This window comes from Engystomops pustulosus, chromosome 8 (genome assembly GCF_040894005.1).
Source record: "Engystomops pustulosus chromosome 8, aEngPut4.maternal, whole genome shotgun sequence".
Taxonomy (NCBI): domain Eukaryota; kingdom Metazoa; phylum Chordata; class Amphibia; order Anura; family Leptodactylidae; genus Engystomops; species Engystomops pustulosus.
Window position 1 is genome coordinate 6,523,771 of NC_092418.1, and position 19,024 is coordinate 6,542,794.

Below are 19,024 nucleotides of genomic sequence, written 5' to 3' on the forward strand. Positions count from 1 at the left end.
TTGTCCGGTATTTATCTTGAATCTGTAATCCATATAAATTATTAAAGATTATTTTCTTGCTTACTGTAATGTCATAAGAGACTCCAATTATTTTGATGATTTTGTGCTTATGTTTTGTTACAGACTTTTTCTATACGTGATGTGTATACAAGGGACTTTGTACCATGATAGTATAATTACCATTTTGTCCCATGTGGCTGTTCGTGTTTTGTGCATATCATAGCAAAACATCAAGACCGGACGATAACTTATAACACGGCGCACACCGACATAATAATACAAGTGTTTTTATTGAACACATTAGGCCTTCAATGTATATTTTTATAATAACATCATCACAGCGAGGAGCAGATCAACACGTTGCGGTGACGTCTCTTGTCTTTCATGACCTTTGTCAAGCCGACTGGACTATATCTTATCCTATACTACTGCAGGTGATACAGATCAGAAACGCAACATATCCAAAAACTTTCCACACATATAATAAAATACATATAAGGAGCTTGTGATATGATGATAACATGCAGAGAGGGGGCTACATACTACACATAGAGATACCAGGAGCCTGTGAGTCCCACTGACTCCTCCCACTGACTGCTGATTGGTTGCCCACCTTAAACGATTGTACATACGATCAGGGTCAGGATGACTCACATGCTCACACTCGTTGAATTACACATATAAAGCTTCTTGTGTGTTTTGTCGCTCTGGATATTCCTGCTCTTCTGTCGCTGCTGTTAGACTACATTGAATAATTTCTTTAAGCTGCTGAGGGCTTCTTCCTCTGTAATTTCTTTCCAGTCATCGGGCAGCTCAGCAGGTTTGGCTTTATATTCTTCAGCAAAGTTTCCATTGAATTTGGCAAAAATGTATTTCCAGTAATCGGAGGACTTGATGCTGAGGTCGGGTTGGATGGACCAGTCTGGATAGTAAGTGCGATATTCTTTGAATGGGTGAGGTTTATAATCAGTGATGGAATTATAAAATGTACCTCCAGACACAACATCTGTGTTACAAATGTTTGTAACTAAAATCTCAGTTTCTGAGCATCTATATCGCCCCAAACCTTGAGATCTGTGGACAGAAGCAAAGTGCTCCGTATGGTCACCACCTCCGGCCTCACAGGGGACCATACAGAATGGACATTGCTTCCCGCATCCAATCACCTTCCTGAACAGCTCATCCTGAGGCTTCAATTTGATTTTGGAAAGAAGAGACTCAAAACTCATAGACTTCAGCTCTGACCGGACCCCATTTTCAGTAGAATCAAGGAAAGTCTGAATATCAGAGGAAAACTGACCGACCTTTACTTGATTATTAAAAGCGATGATTTGCATTGACGACTCAGAAATAACAAGTTTTTCTTTTAACTTCTTGCGAACGTTCTGTAAGAAGTGAGGAATGTCTTCACTCTGTAGAATTGTCTCATCGGTAAGTGCGCCTCTCACATCCCTGAGGATAGAGCCGATGAGATCTGCCTGTAACGCTTCTAGAGCACCCGGCTTCTGATAGATGGCGGAGATTTTATTCATGATGAAGTCTTTAGAAAACTTTTCATAGTTATTAATGTATTGAACATATTTCTGGAACGACATTTCCTCCAGTAAGTTCTTCAGGAGATTGTATTGGAAGAAGCTTCTACTCTTGAATATCTGGTTGTCAGAGCCATTTAAGATGTCATCCACCACCGTTCTCCCCAGATGATCATATATGTAATTAGTTATTGCCGGGATCAGACACTTCTCACAGAACTGACGGCCTCGGCTTTGAGATTAACCTTTTATGTTAAAACACTCAAGAAACACATTCAGATAATCCGTCTTCATGTTCTCCATGCAGGTCCTTGGGTCCTTTGTTTCAATAAACTTGTCATGCATCTTCTGAAACCTTCTAGATGCTTTTCCAAAAATAAAGAGCTTGATGTCCAACACGAAGTGCACTGTGAAGTGAAGAGATGTATACTGATCATCTTCAAGGCTTCTGTTGATCTTCTGCAGAATTTCCTGGCAGTAAGTGTCATCGTAGTCCTCAGTGGTCTTCTCCTTCTCCGTGACATATGCGTCACACATCTCTATCAGGGAGGTGGCAAAGTCTCCAAGCTTTTCATAGGGTTCATTATTTTTTATACGCAGTACTTTCAGAAGATAATCATACCAAGCTTTATCTATATGACTATTTTTATCTATTTTGAATCCCCCCTTGTCTTCTCTTAACCTTTTCACAGCCAGTAATTTTTTATTGATATCAGGTCCTCTGCTGCTCATGTCTTGCCTGAGTTGCTGGAGCATGGCGTCGCTCACATTACGACTCTCCAGTTTCTCGATTTGTAAATGATCCAGCGTCTTCCCCCACATGGCGTCAAATGCAGCTTCTACTTCTAGATCACTGAGCTCTTTGTTCTTCTCTCTGCAGGTTCTCAAAAGTTCATCAATTTTCCCTTCGATCTTTGCCTGATATTGTTTCTTAATGTCCTCGATCTTCAGCTTCCCTTTTTCTATAGAAAGTGTTTTCTCACACTTGTATATAGCGTTTCTTCTCTGCTCTCTTCGTAGAGTTGTAACACTTCGTCTAAACTCCTCATGATATTTTTTTATCAAGTTAACGTTTTCCGATTCACTTTCAAAGTATTTCTCAATCAAGTCCATCATTTTCTTCTCCTCCTCAATCAGAAGTTGATCAAGATCCTTTATTATCTTGTTTGTGTTAACATCTAAATTGTGAGATGTTTGATACTTAATGATGTTTTCTTGTTTTACGACCCATTTGTAAATCTCGTTAGTAAAATTCCATTCCCACAGTGAGAACTGCATCGACAACTTATTATAAGCTTCAGCCACTAGACTGTTTCTGAAACTGAAGATGAACTTCTCATGTTTGACGGCCGTCCACAAACTTTCCACCCATTCACAGAATGCAGGAATTGTTACAGCCCGGTCTTGTCTCTTATTTTTTAGGAATTTTAATAGATATTCTTTCATCTCAGAAACATGTTCACTGTATCCTGAATTTACAGGCGCCATTGGTGGGACGCCCTGCCACAGCCCAGGAATGTACCAGTTGTGTTTTTCCAGGTCATATTCCATAACGTCACAGAATTTCTCAAACCCACATTTGTTTTCCATTTTTGCAGCCACTTTTGTCATTTCATCTAATTGTTCTAGAAGTTTCTTTCTGTCTTTCTTGTCATGGGCGGACACATCGCTCACATTCTGATGGACAAACTGACAGTTTGGTCTCTTTCCAACTTCTTTCATCCTCAGAAAAGCATGGACCACAATCTGTAAAATATCCTTCATTTTTGTGGTGTTCTCCATGGTCATGTTGACTATGGTGATGTCACTCAACCCAACCACAAGCGTGGCCAACTCATTGTCATGTTCATAGCTGTCATCAAGTGATGATAATTCAGGAGCTTTCAACCCTTCGGTGTCAATCACCAGGATAAATTCACAGCCCAGCTCCTCCTGGAAGTTCTCCTTCACCTTAATAAGAGTCATGAAGGCTCCTCGTGTGCATCGTCCACTGGCCACAGGGAACTGTAGACCAAACATGGTGTTCAGAAGGGTGGACTTCCCCGTACTCTGCACTCCCAGCACAGTGATCACTCTCATCCTACACCGTCCTCCAGTCTTCTTATCCAGCTCAGTCAGGACATCCGTGATCCACTGTAAGGGAATGTTGGAGGCATCTCCATCGATAAGTTCCAGTGGGAATCCATCCAGCAGGAGATCAGCTGCAACTCCTGGGAAGTTTCTTAACTGTTTATCAGATTCATTTTTTACTGTTGAATGTTCAGCTTCATAGAACTGTCCCAATTCACGGAGAAAATGCTCAATTCCCAATGAACTCTCCGAGATTCTCTTGTCGAGCTGCTTCAGTTCCTGGGGATTGGCTGATCCATCAGGTTTCTTACAATTCTCTTTATATTCACTCTGTAATTTGGATAAATTTTTTCTTGCAATGGAATCGAGTTCAAATTTCATCCACTTCAAAAAATATTGTTTCTCATTTTTATGTAAATCAGTAATTGCATTAATAAATAATGTCATAGCTCCTGGGACATTGTGCTCGTGCTGCTGTCTGAGGAGTGACCTTTGTTTCAGTTTTAGCTTTGACAGATACTCTTGTTGATTTTCTCCACCTTGTTTTCTCATTCTGCACATTTCCTTTTCTAATTTAGACAACTGTTTCCACAGATCTCCTTGTAATGTCAGACTCCGATTCTTAAAACTTTCTACATCGCGTATCATTGAGGTGATGCTGAGGGCAAGGTGTTTTGTGGTCCAGAATTCAGGAGAAGCTTCATCTGTATTTATGTTAAGATTAGAAACTTCTTTATTTATATCCTTTAGTTTTACCACTTTGGGATCATTTTTTAGTTCATGGTCTATAATTTTTTGAATCTTGGTTATGAACCCTGCATCATTCATTAAACCCGATTTTGATATAACATTGGATTTCTCAATTTTTAGGATTGGAATTAAACTTTTCATGTTCTTCCTTGTCTCTGGGTCCATAGTCTTGTCTTTACTTGAAGTGACAATGAAGTAAAACTTGTTGTCAGATGGGCTGCAGGATGATAACAATCTGAACTGTCTCTCACATAGACTCTCAATGAATATAAAGGTGGCCGATGAGATTCTGGTGAGGAATGTGAACTGCTCCCGGTTGTCCTCCAGGTCTCCACGTAGATTGGCCACAGCAATCGGCTCTGGAAAAACATCAGATTTCCCTGAAGGAAAGTACCAGGACATTTCCACCAGCCCATCAGATATCTTCCGCTCAATGTTTCCTTCTTCCATGTTGTCATGTATGAAGAAGTCATGGTGTTGTTGAGGGGGGTTCAGAACCTGGTTTAGTACTTTAGATTTAGATAATTTATTTGGTCCCAACCTGACAAAAGAGAAGATCGGCATTTCGATATTTACCACATTGTCTTCCATAAACCCTTTACTGTCTGCGAGAGACTGAGGTCTCCATTTCTTCACAATTTCTCTCATGGCCCAAAGCATGAAGGTGGAGCCCGAACCATCACCGGCGGGAAGCAGGAGAGGAACCGCAAACTGGCACATGGACATTTTGGATATAACCTCTTGCTGTAGACATTTGTCTGAACAGTTCAGCACAGCACACATGACATCTGAGGGGTGAAGGGATTTTGAGCTTTGGTTTTCTATTCTCTTATTGCCAAATAATTCCAATGGATCATCATCATCATCTACACTTGATCCTTGGTGTGACAGATCCTCATCAACTTCCATTTTTCTTGCACTTCTGTCCAAGGCAATAATATTCATTAAGAAGTGTCCAGGGAGATCTGCTTTAGCTTTTGGCCTAAAAGTATCTGAGGTTTCCAGACCGATGCTCAGCACGTCCCTCAGAGTCATCTTTGAGTTTCTGTACTTCTCCATTCCCAGATCCAGTAACACGTCCTCTAAAGTCTTTGTTTTACCTATGAAAAAGAAAGAATACATAGAAGATTAATAGAAATTGAACACATTTTGATCAATGCAGCATTAAATTAGATTTTTATCAACAATAAACAATAACAATTCTGATATTTCTAACTAGGGACTATGCTAATACTACTGTTCTTTGCCTAGATGTTTGTTCTGAAATTAAAAGCTACCTCCATAAAAAGAGACCGATATATATACCGTATATACTCGTGTATAAGCCGACACCTGGGACCGGAATCTAAGTGGCACCTGGTCTTCACCAGAACCCGCCGCAAAGCAGGATGGTCTTGCTGCGGCATCGTGCCACCAGGTCGTTCCACAGGCGCGACTTGTCCGTGGTGGCGGCCAAGGTCGAGGTACAAGAACAGCAGGTGAACTCGAAGTCCAGGACAGGCAAGTAGTCAGGACAGGTGGCAACTATGCAGGAACAGAGCAGGAGGTCAGAGCTGGCAGCGAAGGAGCAAGGTCAGGGTCAGGTCCGGGGTCACAACGGGAGATCAGAGCAGGTATGAAATGCTTGGAGCACTAAGATCCGGCAGGGGTTGATGAAAGTAGCCGGCTTAATTGTAAAACCCGGAAGTGGCCAGCACCAATGAGCTGTGCGCTGGCCCTTTAAATCTTCAATTGACGGCGCGTGCGCGCCGACCATCTGGGACAGAAGCAGGAACGCGGAGAGGTAAGTGAGGCCCGGGGAGGGTGCCGCCATGGACAGGGGCATGGGTGTGCCTGTCATCCGAGACGTGGATCGCAGGGACACCCGTGACAGTACCCCGCCCCTTCGGCCTCCCCCTCTTCTTGGTCTAAAGAAATCTTTGGAGGAGACTTCGGTACCTCTCCCGGTCTTCATGTCCAATACCTCCTTAACCTCATTGATAGTGGAGTCAGCCTCTGGAGCAGGAGGAGGAGGTTGCTGAGAGAAGCGGTTCAAGATGACGGGCTTCAGGAGGGAGACATGTAAGTAGTTCGAGATGCGCATAGTGGGAGGAAGGCGGAGTTTATAGGCCACAGGATTGATGCATTTAATCACAACAAAAGGATAGAGGAAGCGGGGACCAAGCTTGTAACTAGGTGTCTTCAGCCAAACGTATCTGGAAGACAACCACACCTTGTCACCCGGAGAGAAGACAGGAGGAGTCCTACGCTTTTTATCAGCCTGGGACTTGGTGCGGTCTGTGGCTCGGAGAAGAGACTGATGGGTCTGTTCCCAAATCGATTTGAGGTCCTGTACCAGTTCCTCTACCGCAGGGACCTCCAAGGGAGTGAACAGAGGAAGAGGAGGATGAGGGATTCGACCATAGACCACAAAGAAAGGAACTGCCCCAGAAGACCCAGAATCCAGGGAATTATAGGAAAACTCAGCCCATTGTAGCAGACAAAGTGGGACATAGTAAAAAAAATGGGACATCTTGGAAAATCGGTCAGTCACCAGCCATATGACGGTATTGCAAGAGGAAGGTGGAAGATCTGTGACAAAGTTCATAGCCACGTGAAACAACGGGCGACTGGGTATCAGCAGCGGAAGCAACAGGCCAGCCGGTATGAGGTGAGAAGGCTTATTACGGGCACAGGAAGTGCAGGATCCCACGAAATTGCAAACATTTTTGAACATAAGTCTCGCCGGGAGGTAGCTGCTGAAGATCCACTGGAACGGCAACAACCAGTTGTTAAGGTGAGATGATATGCCGAGGGACCGGCTCTTCTCCGACAACATCAGAGGCACGGGTGAGGACATCAGCCTTGATATTCTTCTCCGCAGGACGAAAATGGATCAACAGGTTGAAGCGTGAAAAGAACAGCGACCGACGGGCTTGCATGGGATTAAGACGCTAAGCTGGCTGAAGATACAGGAGGTTCTTATGGTCTGTATATACACAGACTGGGTGAAGGGCTCCTTCCAGAAGATATCGCCATTCCTCAAGAGCAAGTTTGATGGCCAACAGTTCTCTATCTCCAATAGAATAATTCCTCTCTGCTGGAGAAAAAGACTTGGAAAAGAAACCGCACATGAGAGTTCGGCCCTTAGGCCCACCTACGGAGGATGCATCCACCTCAATATGAAAGGGCTTATTTGTAGGCCTAGTGAGAACAGAAGCCGAGGTAAAGGCAGACTTTAACCTGGAGAAGACCTCTTCAGCCACTGAGGGCCAGAGACGGGGATTGGTGCCTTTCTTTGTGAGCGCCACGATGGGAGACACCAGAGTGGAGAAATGCGGGATAAACTGCCAATAATAGTTTGCAAAACCTCATGAAATAAAGTTCTCACATCTCAATGTTTACACAATAAAGATCATGTTTAACCCCTTACTGTACAATGTTACTCAGTGTTATTGGTGTTTTAGCTCCTATCACTCAGTGATGGTCGGTGTAAGTTTCCAGAGTGTGAGCGGGGACTCTCTGAGCAGACACTCCATGATCCCTCTGTGCTGTGAGCGGGGACTCTCTGAGCAGACACTCCATGATCCCTCTGTGCTGTGAGTGGGGACTCTCTGAGCAGACACTACATGATCCCTCTGTGCTGTGAGCGGGGACTCTCTGAGCAGACACTTCATGATTCCTCTGTGCTGTGAGCGTGGACTCTCTGAGCAGACACTTCATGATCCCTCTGTGCTGTGAGCGAGGACTCTCTGAGCAGACACTACATGATCCCTCTGTGCTGTGAGCGGGGACTCTCTGAGCAGACACTTCATGATTCCTCTGTGCTGTGAGCGTGGACTCTCTGAGCAGACACTTCATGATCCCTCTGTGCTGTGAGCGGGGACTCTCTGAGCAGGCACTTCATGAGTCCTCTGTGCTGTGAGTTCCTGTGAGATCACAATGTGCTTAGATTATAAGGGTACAGGGTTTATCTACACTTTCATTTACCTTCTGAGCATTCACTAGTATCTGACACATAGAAAGAGATGAGGCAGATCAGAGATGATGAGATCCATGAGATGCATATTACACACAATGGGGCTGATTTATCAAGCTGTCTAAAAGTCAGAATATTCCTAGTTGTCAGCGTGGATCCTCCTTTAACTCCTAGTTGTCAGCGTGGATCCTCTCACTCCTAGTTGTCAGTGTGGATCCTCTCACTCCTAGTTATCAGTGTGGATCCGCTTCCTCCTAGTTGACCATTGGCAGTAAAAGGGTGAGGCTACATGCACACAATGTATGCCCGCTGTACCCTAGTACTGTATTACGGGGGCATACATCGGTGCCGGGGAGAGGAGCGTGAGATGAGCGCTGCCCCATAGCCCCTCTCCATAGGAATACACAGCACCGTATTCCGGAGAAAGATAGGACCTGTCCTTGCTTTCTATGGACTATGGAACGTTACAATGCCGCACAGACTGCTCCTGTATGGCGCCGTGAGGAGTTTGAAATGTATGGGGAACGTATATATGTGCTGTATATACATCGGCTGTATATACGTCCTCCTTACCTTCGATTGAATGTAGCCTTAAACCGTTCCTAGAAAGGCTATAACAAATGTGCATTTCCCTTTCCCCCCTAGAGATTACATTGTTTATATTACAAGGATTGTGATTGGTCAGAATTGAATTTGCATTGTACCAGGGACTCGTCTATGCTCACATGTTTGGCGGGGGTATATGCCCGGGCAAACTTGGCACTAAAATGATCTAATATGGGCCTGACCTTAAATAACCGATCATAACTGGGGTCATCTCTGGGTGGGCACTGTGTGTTGTAGGTGTAGTGCATAAACCTATGGATGACTTCAGAGCGCATCCTGCTCATTGCCATGCTGGACATCTGGGTGTGGTACAGAATGTCTGCACTCCAGGAGTCCCTGATCGATGGCTTCTTTATAATCCCCATAAGAACTATTATGCCCCAATACTTCTCCATCTCTGCTGCAGTGACAGGGGTCCACCTCTAGGGTTGTGCATAAAATGAAGTGGGGGTTTGGGCATATGCTGTGCAGCGTAGAGATTGGTCTGGACTACAATTAAATTCAACAGCTCCTCATCAAAAAGAAAACTTTAAAAAGTCCACAGCTCTGAGCCCGGCCGGGTCAAATTTAATTCCAGGTTGGCCCAAAAAGTCGGGGACCTGAGGGGTATAATTATGTGGGGGTCAGTGGAAGCCGCAGACACGTTAATCGCAGAAGTCCCAGGCACAGGAACCCTACGGCGCCTTCTCGGGGTCCTTCCAGGTCACTGGAAAATGAGCAGGAGGATGATGGTCAGAGGCCGCATGTTGTATGTCTCCAGCACGGTGTACGTCTTCTGAGACACTGCACACAAATAAATAAGTGTGCACCAGAAAAAAACTAGAGAACGTACATGGACAAGCCGCACAGATGGCACACACAAAAAATAGATAAGTGCACCCAACTACAGGTACACCTGCGGTGCTCCAGAAAAAAAATAATACCAGGCACAAAAAAAAACCTATGTGCACCGTGCAAAATTGCGCTACAGATGCATCGAGCTTGCCCTAAGACAAACTAACTACCGCTAAAGATACCGCTATTCACACGGCGCACTGAAAAGTGCGTCCAGTGCAGAACAACGCTAACACAGCGCACTGAAAAGTGCGTCCAGTGCAGAACAACGCTACCACAGCGCACTGAAAAGTGCGTCCAGTGCAGAACAACGCTAACACAGCGCACTGAAAAGTGCGTCCAGTGCAGAACAACGCTACCACAGCGCACTGAAAAGTGCGTCCAGTGCAGAACAACGCTAACACAGCGCACTGAAAAGTGCGTTTGGGTTCAGAAGGGACAGACAGGAGATGGGAAAAACGGAGGACAAGTGTGATCACGCAAGGTGATCACACAGGAAACACACAGGACGCAGGAGGGAACAGATAGGGATCAATAGGGATAAGATAGGAAAAATGTGTTTTGGTGCACACAGTAACGCTCTGCTCATCTCTCCAGCGGTACCAAACCAGAATGGTGCCGCTAGAGGAAGGAGCTAAAAACACGTTTTTTAGCCCAAAAACGCTGCAATCGCAGCGATCAGCGGCGGGACTGATCCGATTGGTTGGGTGACGTTGGCTGGAGGTTCTCCTGCCTCAGTCACCTGCATCCCATTGTGATGTCACCACATCACGTGACTTGGTGGCACGGGATAGCCCTGGTGCACTTGCGCCATACTAGAACAGTGATGAGCGCTAATCGCCGGGAGCCTGCGCCGTATTAGCAAGGGGTTAATTACTTCATTTATTTGGTAATTTTGTATTTACTAACTTTTTGATGCAACAAAAAATTTCACAGTGAAAGAATGCATTTTGTGAGACAGAATTAATTCTGTGTGACAGAATACATTTTGTGAATTTTGTATGACAAAAAGCATTTTGTGTGACAAAATTAATTCTGTGTGACAGAATGCATTTTGTGAATTTTGTATGACAAAATGCATTTTGTGTGACAGAATGCATTTTGTGAGACAAAATTAATTCTGTGTGACAGAATAAATTTTGTGAATTTTGTCTGACAAAATGAATTCTGTGTGACAGAATGCATTTTGTGAATTTTGTATGACAAAATGCATTTTGTGTGACAGAATTAATTCTGTGTTACAGAATACATTTTGTGAATTTTGTATGACAAGATGCATTTTGTGAGACAGAATAAATGCTGTGTGACAGAATGCATTTTGTGAGACAAAATTAAGTCTTTGTTACAGAATACATTTTGTGAGACAAAATGAATTCTGTATGACAAAATAATATTGTGTGTGACACAAAATCGTATTTTGTGCGACAAAATGGCATTTTGTAGTCAAACAATTATATTTTGTGACACAAAATACATTCTGTTCACACAAAATAAACTGCATCACAAAATTATTTTTGTGCATTCTGTAAAAGTCTAATTGATTTTGTGCACACAAAAATGATTTTTGTAATGACAAAAGGCAATTTGGGTCGATAAATATTACTTTTGTAAGCACAAAACAGATTTTGTGATGACAACATTGAATTCTGTGTCCATAGTATGAATTCTGTGATCACAAAATTAATTTTGTGCCACTGAACACATTTTGTTGCACAGAATACATTGTGAACAAACGGCGCCCCATACTATGTAGAGGGGCTGCCGGGAGAGAGCACATGTAATAGTGCGGCCTCCATCTGTGATGCTATGCGAGTCTATTATTATCTCATCCAGTTCTCCGTAATCATGGTGTCCTACACTTTATGGCTATCGATTGACCATGATAGGTGCAGGTCCCCCACATTCCTGGTCTATGTGGTCCAGCATTGACCTGTACAGAGTAAATTGGGGGGCTGGTTATGGGGAGTTTTTAGTGATCTGAAAGTAACCTCCATATCAGCCTATAATGAGGAAGAAACGGTGTAATATTATACTACAGTTATACCCACAAAATAGCGGGGGAATTAGCCAGACACATGGTCAGGGGCCATTGGGGTTGCAGCCGCACATATTTCTGCAGATAAACGGACCGTATGGATATAGCCAGGTCCTTTGGGCATTTTATATAGTGTCTTACCTGCCCCCACTATATTGTATACGAGAATTGTAGTTATTACCACATGCAGATAACAGGTAAATAATGGATATGACTATGGCCTGTATTGCTGTGCTTGTATATATAACAGGAGGGCGTTGTCTGTCTGTATTCAGACCAGCAGGCTCATTGTATAGCATTTATATTGCAACATCCCCCACCGGGGCCTAGCCTTTCCTTGGGGCCTGGAGTCAGCCTGGGCCCGCAATACCTGAGTGGCTGGCGGTTGCGGCCTAAGCACGCTTGTGTCACGGTGCTTGGTACGGGGGACCGGAGGGCTGTCCTACAGCCTGGCAGGTCTCCAGCAGGGTGGTGTTGGCAAGAAATGATGAGGGAGAGGCTGCTATAGCGGATCTCCCTGGGGCAACCCTTTGGTGTCTAGAGATGAGTCTCTGTGTGGTGGACAGGGTGCCCGGGATGATAGGGGTTGTAGTAGCAGGGACCAGACGGAGGCAGAGGTTGAAGAAAACAACTTACAGTTCTTTATTGGAACCGCAGGAACTTCAGCAAACGTGCCTTTAACAAAGTAGATGGAGTGCTGGAGAGGTAGTCTGGAGGGAGCCGCAGGAGTAGGGCACCAGCCTGTATGCAGATGGCAGGCTGGGCGATAGCTGTGTCCTAGTAGGAAGCTTCAGCTCGTTCCTGGATTGGGGCTTCAGGTATCACCCTTGAAGGTAGGATAATACCCCTTTCCTCACTACACTAACTCCTACAGAAGCAGGGGCTAAGCTCTTCCTGCTCTTGGTCTGGTATGCTAAGAGTACAGACTCCTAAGAGCCTGTACTGGAGAGACTCCAGTCTCCCCCTGAGCTACAGCTCAGCTAACTACTAGCTTCTCACATTCCTAAGATCTCTAGAACATTCTGAGCAAGGGGTTTTATTAACTCCCCTTGGTCAGGTGGTGGCTGCTCCTCCAGTTACCTCTCAGCTTACAGCAACAGGATGCAATACATGTGATTGGTTGTTATGCTTTTACATCATATATTACATTAACTTCTGCCTTGCCAGGCAGGATTAACCACTGCAATGTCCCCTGTGTTATGTGATGACATGTTGTAGGGCTCATTCGCAAGCACTACCTCGCGATTGCATCGGCGAGGGTGTTGCATACCCCGGGGGCAATTGAAAGAGCCGCCCTCGGCTCGACTACCGATGTTTTGGGGCACAGAGGGGGCTAAAGACACTTCTGAGAAGTGCAGGCTATGTGGAGGTGTAGGGACAAACCGCCCATGGTCCTGGAGACAGGCACCTGGGTTGGTGTCGGACTAAGACAAAACATGTAGCTGTATGACAGTTGGTCGCTGACGCCGTTAAACCAAACTGTACAGTAGGAAAGGTGTGGTGTCATGTCCTGTAATCCACTCCTTGCACCAAGGCCTGTATATTTGTTTTGTAAACACTTCTTCCCTGGCGACAAAATATATAATGTGTCTATCTGCATTGCATTGACACGAGTACCTCCTGATGTCCTTACCCATAGGATGAGTGGCATCCAGGTGCTATCGGTGTAACACCCCCGGTCCCCGTAGGACCCGCAGTTTACGGACTACCCCCATATGCAAACCTCGGTTTGGGGTTAAGGTAACAATCAGTGTATTACACAAAAGACGGTCCGACACAGCCACACTACAACCTGAAAAGCCTATGAAAGGGTTAACACATACTACTGGCGTATAGACAGAGTACAAGCATACTGTAAGCTCACATTGGCTTAGGAGCCCAATGGGTACATATCTTGAACGTTACCAACGTTACATAGACAGTTAGACTACACAGGGTAGCGGGATCAAATGTCTCTTTTCCTGCAAAGAAAAAGGCATAAAAGTGCAGGCATAATGTCCATACCTAGAAAGGAAAGGCATTAAGTGCAAAGTAGTAATAAATAAAGTGGCAGCTTTTCCTCAAGAGTGGCAACAGTCTCTCAGAAGGTCTCCAATAGGAAAGTCCATCTTCCGGGCGCAGCCCTTAATGTGGGGAAAAGTGCACTGAAAAGCAAAGGGTCTCCTCTATGTGTAGAGGGACAGAGTCCTTTGAGGAAATCTCTTGACTGAGATAAATAAGGGTAAGAGTCTCAGGAAAGTCTCTGGCTCTTTGGGGCATGGTATATACAAAGGGACAAAGTACCTGAAGAAGGCTTTCAGCCCATCAGGGATCACTCAGCATCGGTGAGTTCGTCGAAGACAGAATCCAGAGGAGAATCCTGTATCTCCCACACAGTAGGAGATTCCGGCTGGGGACACCCGGTGGCAGTAACGGGTACTGCAGGTGCAGCAATATCCTCCTGACTCTCAGGGGGAGGAGCGCTGTCGCCCGGGATGTCGGCTGTTCCAGCCGGGGGCTCAACTGAGCCAGGGACCACAGAGGGGTCCAGCAGTACGTAGATAGGGGCCTGCGGCAGCGCCGTGGCTCCTTCCAGCTCCGGTTCTTCCGGGGCCGGGTCATCACCCCACTGGTAACCGGTGAGGGGAGATGCAGGCCTGGACGAAACCTCCGGACAAGGTTCGCCCGCCGGGTCGTCCTCTCCTACAGAAGAGCTGCGAGATCTAGCAAGGCTCCCAGCAGGGGAGACAGCGGGGGTGGCGCCCTGTATCATGCCCGGCCCATGGATAGCAATGGGGCCCGTACTTACGATAACTGTAGATGGGGCATGCACATGGGTCACCGCCCGGGGACTCGCAACTGAAGAGGAGGAAGTGTCAGGAGACTCCGTCCACTCGTCATCCTCGAACGGGAAATAACGATCCTCATCCGAATCAGGGATCCGGATTACACCAGCCGCCCAGGGTCCTCGGGGTCCCTCTTGTAGGGAGAACTCTATACACTCCCCTGGCTTGAGGTTGTGTTGGCTCTCCGGCAAGTCAGGCCTCTTGACTGACCGGCGGGGAATAAATACCTCCCGTCCGGTATAGTCCTGGGTGGCAAAGCCGTAGCCGCGCTTCTTATCAAAGTACCGCACCATGCCGGTGGTGCGGTTCTTCTCCACCCAGGCTCCGGCTGCAGACCGACCGGCCATATACCGCTGGGCCTCCTTCTCCCGACGACGTTGCTCTGCAACAGCATCCCGGAGTCGCTGGCAGGTGGCTTCACCTCGGCCTCGAGGCTGCGGAGGTGTCGGTGCTGGGGCGCGTGGCTCCGGTGCAGGCTCGGGTCTCCGCGTGGGTCGGGCAGGTGCCGGAGCAGGAGCAGGAACAACCGGAGGAGCAGGAACAACCGGAGGAGCGGGAACCATCTCGGCAGGGCTGGCAGGCCGAGGAGCAGGGACAGCAGGCTTCACAGCAGGTGGTACCACAGCAGTAGGCCCAGGCGCTGGCTCGACCACGTGGCGCCTCCACGTGGACCCGGGGCATCGGCCTGGCCACCGGGAGAGGCATGAGGATCCGCCCGGGATACAGCTGGTACTCCGTCACCGTTTGGACGTACCTCCTGGTGACGAAGGCCCGGGTCAGTCCTCGGTGCAGCCGGTGCCCAGCAAAGGGCCTCCGGACCGGCTGTGCAGAAACCACGACCATGGACTCGAACATCTCATAGAACTCCGGACGCTCTATAGAAGGCAATGGTGGAGGACCCCACATGTTGACGACCTCACAGTCCAAAGTCCGCATGAGCTCTGGCGTTTCTCTTAGGCGGGGCAGGAAGTCCGCGTCGCGCCAGAGGGAGGAGTCCAAGTTCTTCCCGCCAAGAGCTGTGGCGGGCTCTAATTTTTCCTGCGCCACAGGAGGCGGGGTTCGCGCCCTTCGCGCGTGGGTGGAGCTTGGTGTGTCGTCTGGGTTTCCCGCCAGTGAAGATTTTGGCGGGCTGGAATTACTTGCTGCGCCACAGATTCTCTGAGGTAAAATCTTGATGTAGCAGAGCTGGTACAGTTCGTGCAAGGATTAACCTCTTGAGTGCTGGAGCGGCGCTCGACAGCACGTGGCAGCAGTAACACAGTCCAATGCAGGAACACACAAAGTCCTTTGGGCCTATACCCGAATGGCAGCAGGGTTAGGCAATACAGTTTTTGGTAATAAAGGATAGTCTTTGAGCCGTAATAAGGCACAGAAGTAAATATCCTGTTCGTGACGCCACTTGCAACATCCCCCACCGGGGCCTAGCCCTTGAGGTGCGGCCTGGAGTCAGCCTGGGCCCGCAGTACCTGAGTGGCTGGCGGTTGCGGCCTAAGCACGCTATCGTCACGGTGCTTGGTACGGGGGAACCGGAGGGCTGTCCTACAGCCTGGCAGGTCTCCAGCAGGGTGGTGTTGGCAAGAAATGATGAGGGAGACGCTGCTATAGCGGATCTCCCTGGGGCAACCCCTTAATGTCCCGAGGGTGAGTCTCTGGGTGATGGACAGGGTGCCGGTGATGAAGGCAGCCGTATTAGCAGGGACCAGACGGAGACAGAAGTTGAAGAAAACAACTTACAGTTCTTTATTTGAACCGGCAGGAACCGCAGCAAACGTGCCTTTAACAGGTAGATGGAGTGCTGAGATGTGAGTTGGAGGGAGCCTCAGGAGATAGTTCACCAGCCTGGATGCAGAGGGCAGGCTGGGAGGCAGCTGGGTCCTGGTAGGGCTTCAGGTATCACCTTTAAAGGTAAGATGATACCCCTTTCCTCACTACACTAACTCTTAGCTTCACTCTTCAGGCAGGGGCTAGGCTCACCTGCTCTTGGTCTGGTGTGCTGACTGCACAGACTCCTCTGAGTCTCTAATCTGAGAGAGTCAACTCTCTCCTCACACTGCACTCTCTTCTGAGAGAGGACTAACTTCTTCTGGAAGTTTCCAGGGATCTTGTTACTCCCCTGGTCAGGTGGTGGCTACTCCTCCAGTTACCTCTCAGCTTACAGCAACAGGATGCAATACATGTGATTGGTTATTATGCTTTTACATCACACATTACATTTACTTCTGCCTTGCCAGGCAGGATTAACCACTGCAATGTCCCCTGTGTTATGTGATGACATGTTGTAGGGCTCATTCGCAAGCACTACCTCGCGATTGCATCAGCGAGGGTGTTGCAATATCTATACTGTATTTACAACATGCGCTGTAGCGCTGTACATCATGGGCAAGGATTTAGGTAGTCGTCTCCAGTAAGGCCCGCTGGTCTTTTCAAGAGACATATCAGAGATTTCTTACAGCGTACTGTGTGATGTTTAGGGAGGGCCGTGCAGGAGAGCTGGACTGCTGAGTAACGTCGCAGGGTGTTCTTTGCTTTGTTGGGTCCTTTAGGTGCCTGTTACAGGGGCTGCTTCCTCTGGGGTTTCTCACGGCTGGAGATGGTATTAGTCCTGTAGGGTGGCAGACTGAAATCTCCCATTGTAAGTTTCATGGGAGGAGAGCCTGGGTCTGCTTAGGTGCAGGCTCGGAGCTGGTTTCCCCTTTGTTACTGTTACTGAGGCTCATGTCCCTTCTTGTAGGTTGCTTGTTTTTGGTTTTGAGCGAGCCCTATTCCTGTTGGGTGGGGGTCGGAGCTCCGAGTAGGAGTACTCTGAGCTCCTGGTGGCGGAAAAGAGAATTGATGTGGATTTTTTCGGAAGTCGAAGTGGTGGTTCGGGAGTCCGGATGAACAAACCACTTCGGCAGCTATGGTTTCCAAAGAAACGAACAGAGATTGCGGCTGATTTTGAGAATATTAAAATAATAATAATTGTGTTTATTAGCAATAAAAAGCTGTGACCTTTTCTGCCCAACAGGAGCCTCGTGTCATCATTTCTTAGTTATGTTTAGTTATAAATGGTTTATGGGGTTAATGTTACGGGTAGGATTATGTATCTTTACTAAAGTGCCTTAATGTGGAGTTACATGGGTAATGTTTACTACCTCCCAGTCTGAAAAACCCATCGATTACAATGGGTCATGGGGCAATGCAAGTTCAGCACTTCAAAAGCACCCGCAGAACACGCGCGTTAAAAAACCCAAGTGTAGAAGGGGCCTTACAACAAAAGCACCGAGGTAAATACATCAAACATAACGGGAGGCGATTCTAACTGCCGACAAACCAAAGCAACAAGTTTTAGGACTCACCCGAACGGTGCGGAGCAGGTCACAGGACGTGTGACTGTGAGCGCAGCGTGTATATATGAGCAGGGCTCTGCAGAGCATTCCACCACACAGGACGTGTGACTGTGAGCGCAGCGTGTATATAGGAGCAGGGCTCTGCAGAGCATTCCACCACACAGGACGTGTGACTGTGAGCGCAGCGTGTATATAGGAGCAGGACAACAGCTGCTGGAATACGGCTGATTTCCCAGAAAAGACAGAATCTGCTTTCATTTTCACTTTCCATATTATTATATAGTGATGAGGTTTGTGATTGGTGCTCGGCCCCTGCAGTCTCTTCTATACATGCAGACACATCATACTCAGCCCAGGAATATGCAGCAGGGATATAGTAGTCCTACTATTCTACACACCGGAGGTGTAACAAGACGGTAATGGGCCCCGTTGCAAACTATGAGTTGGGGCCCCATATACCGAATCCCCCACCGATGTCCTCATCCCTCAAACTATACTTGAGAATACTCATATACTATATACATATCTATATACAACAACCACTAATTTATATGTTCAGTACAGGATAAGTAATGTCATGTATGTACACAGTGGGGCTCATTTACTTACCCGTCCGCTGGAGTTCACAGAAAGCGCATTGTCCGTGTATAATGCGCTGTGCGGGGACTCACTAAGATCCTGCCCCCGATATCCTGCATGTGTCGCTTCCCCGCTCAGGTCCCCGGAGTTCACCTTCTTCTTCCTGGTGCATGTAAGTGCATTGTCCGTGTATAATGTGCTGTGCGGGGAGTCACTAAGATACTGCCCCCGATATCCTGCATGTGTCGCTTCCCCGCTCAGGTCCCCGGAGTTCACCTTCTTCTTCCTGGTGCATGTAAGTGCATTGTCCGTGTATAATGCGCTGTGCAAGGAGTCACTAAGATCCTGCCCCCGATATCCTGCATGTGTCGCTTCCCCGCTCAGGTCCCCGGAGTTCACCTTCTTCTTCCTGGTGCATGTAAGTGCATTGTCCGTGTATAATGCGCTGTGCAAGGAGTCACTAAGATCCTGCCCCCGATATCCTGCATGTGTCACTTCCCCACTCA

General features: G+C 47.2%; 1 protein-coding gene across 1 annotated transcript; it reads right to left on the reverse strand.

Moving 5' to 3' along the window:
- Nucleotides 1-309: 309 nt before the first annotated feature.
- On the reverse strand, nucleotides 310-18,132 carry LOC140076292 (up-regulator of cell proliferation-like). Its single transcript, XM_072122860.1, is given in 2 exon segments — nucleotides 310-5,452; nucleotides 17,949-18,132. A coding segment is annotated over 1 exon segment (4,674 nt). The 5' UTR covers nucleotides 5,412-5,452; nucleotides 17,949-18,132; the 3' UTR covers nucleotides 310-737.
- Between the last annotated feature and the right edge of the window lie 892 nt (nucleotides 18,133-19,024).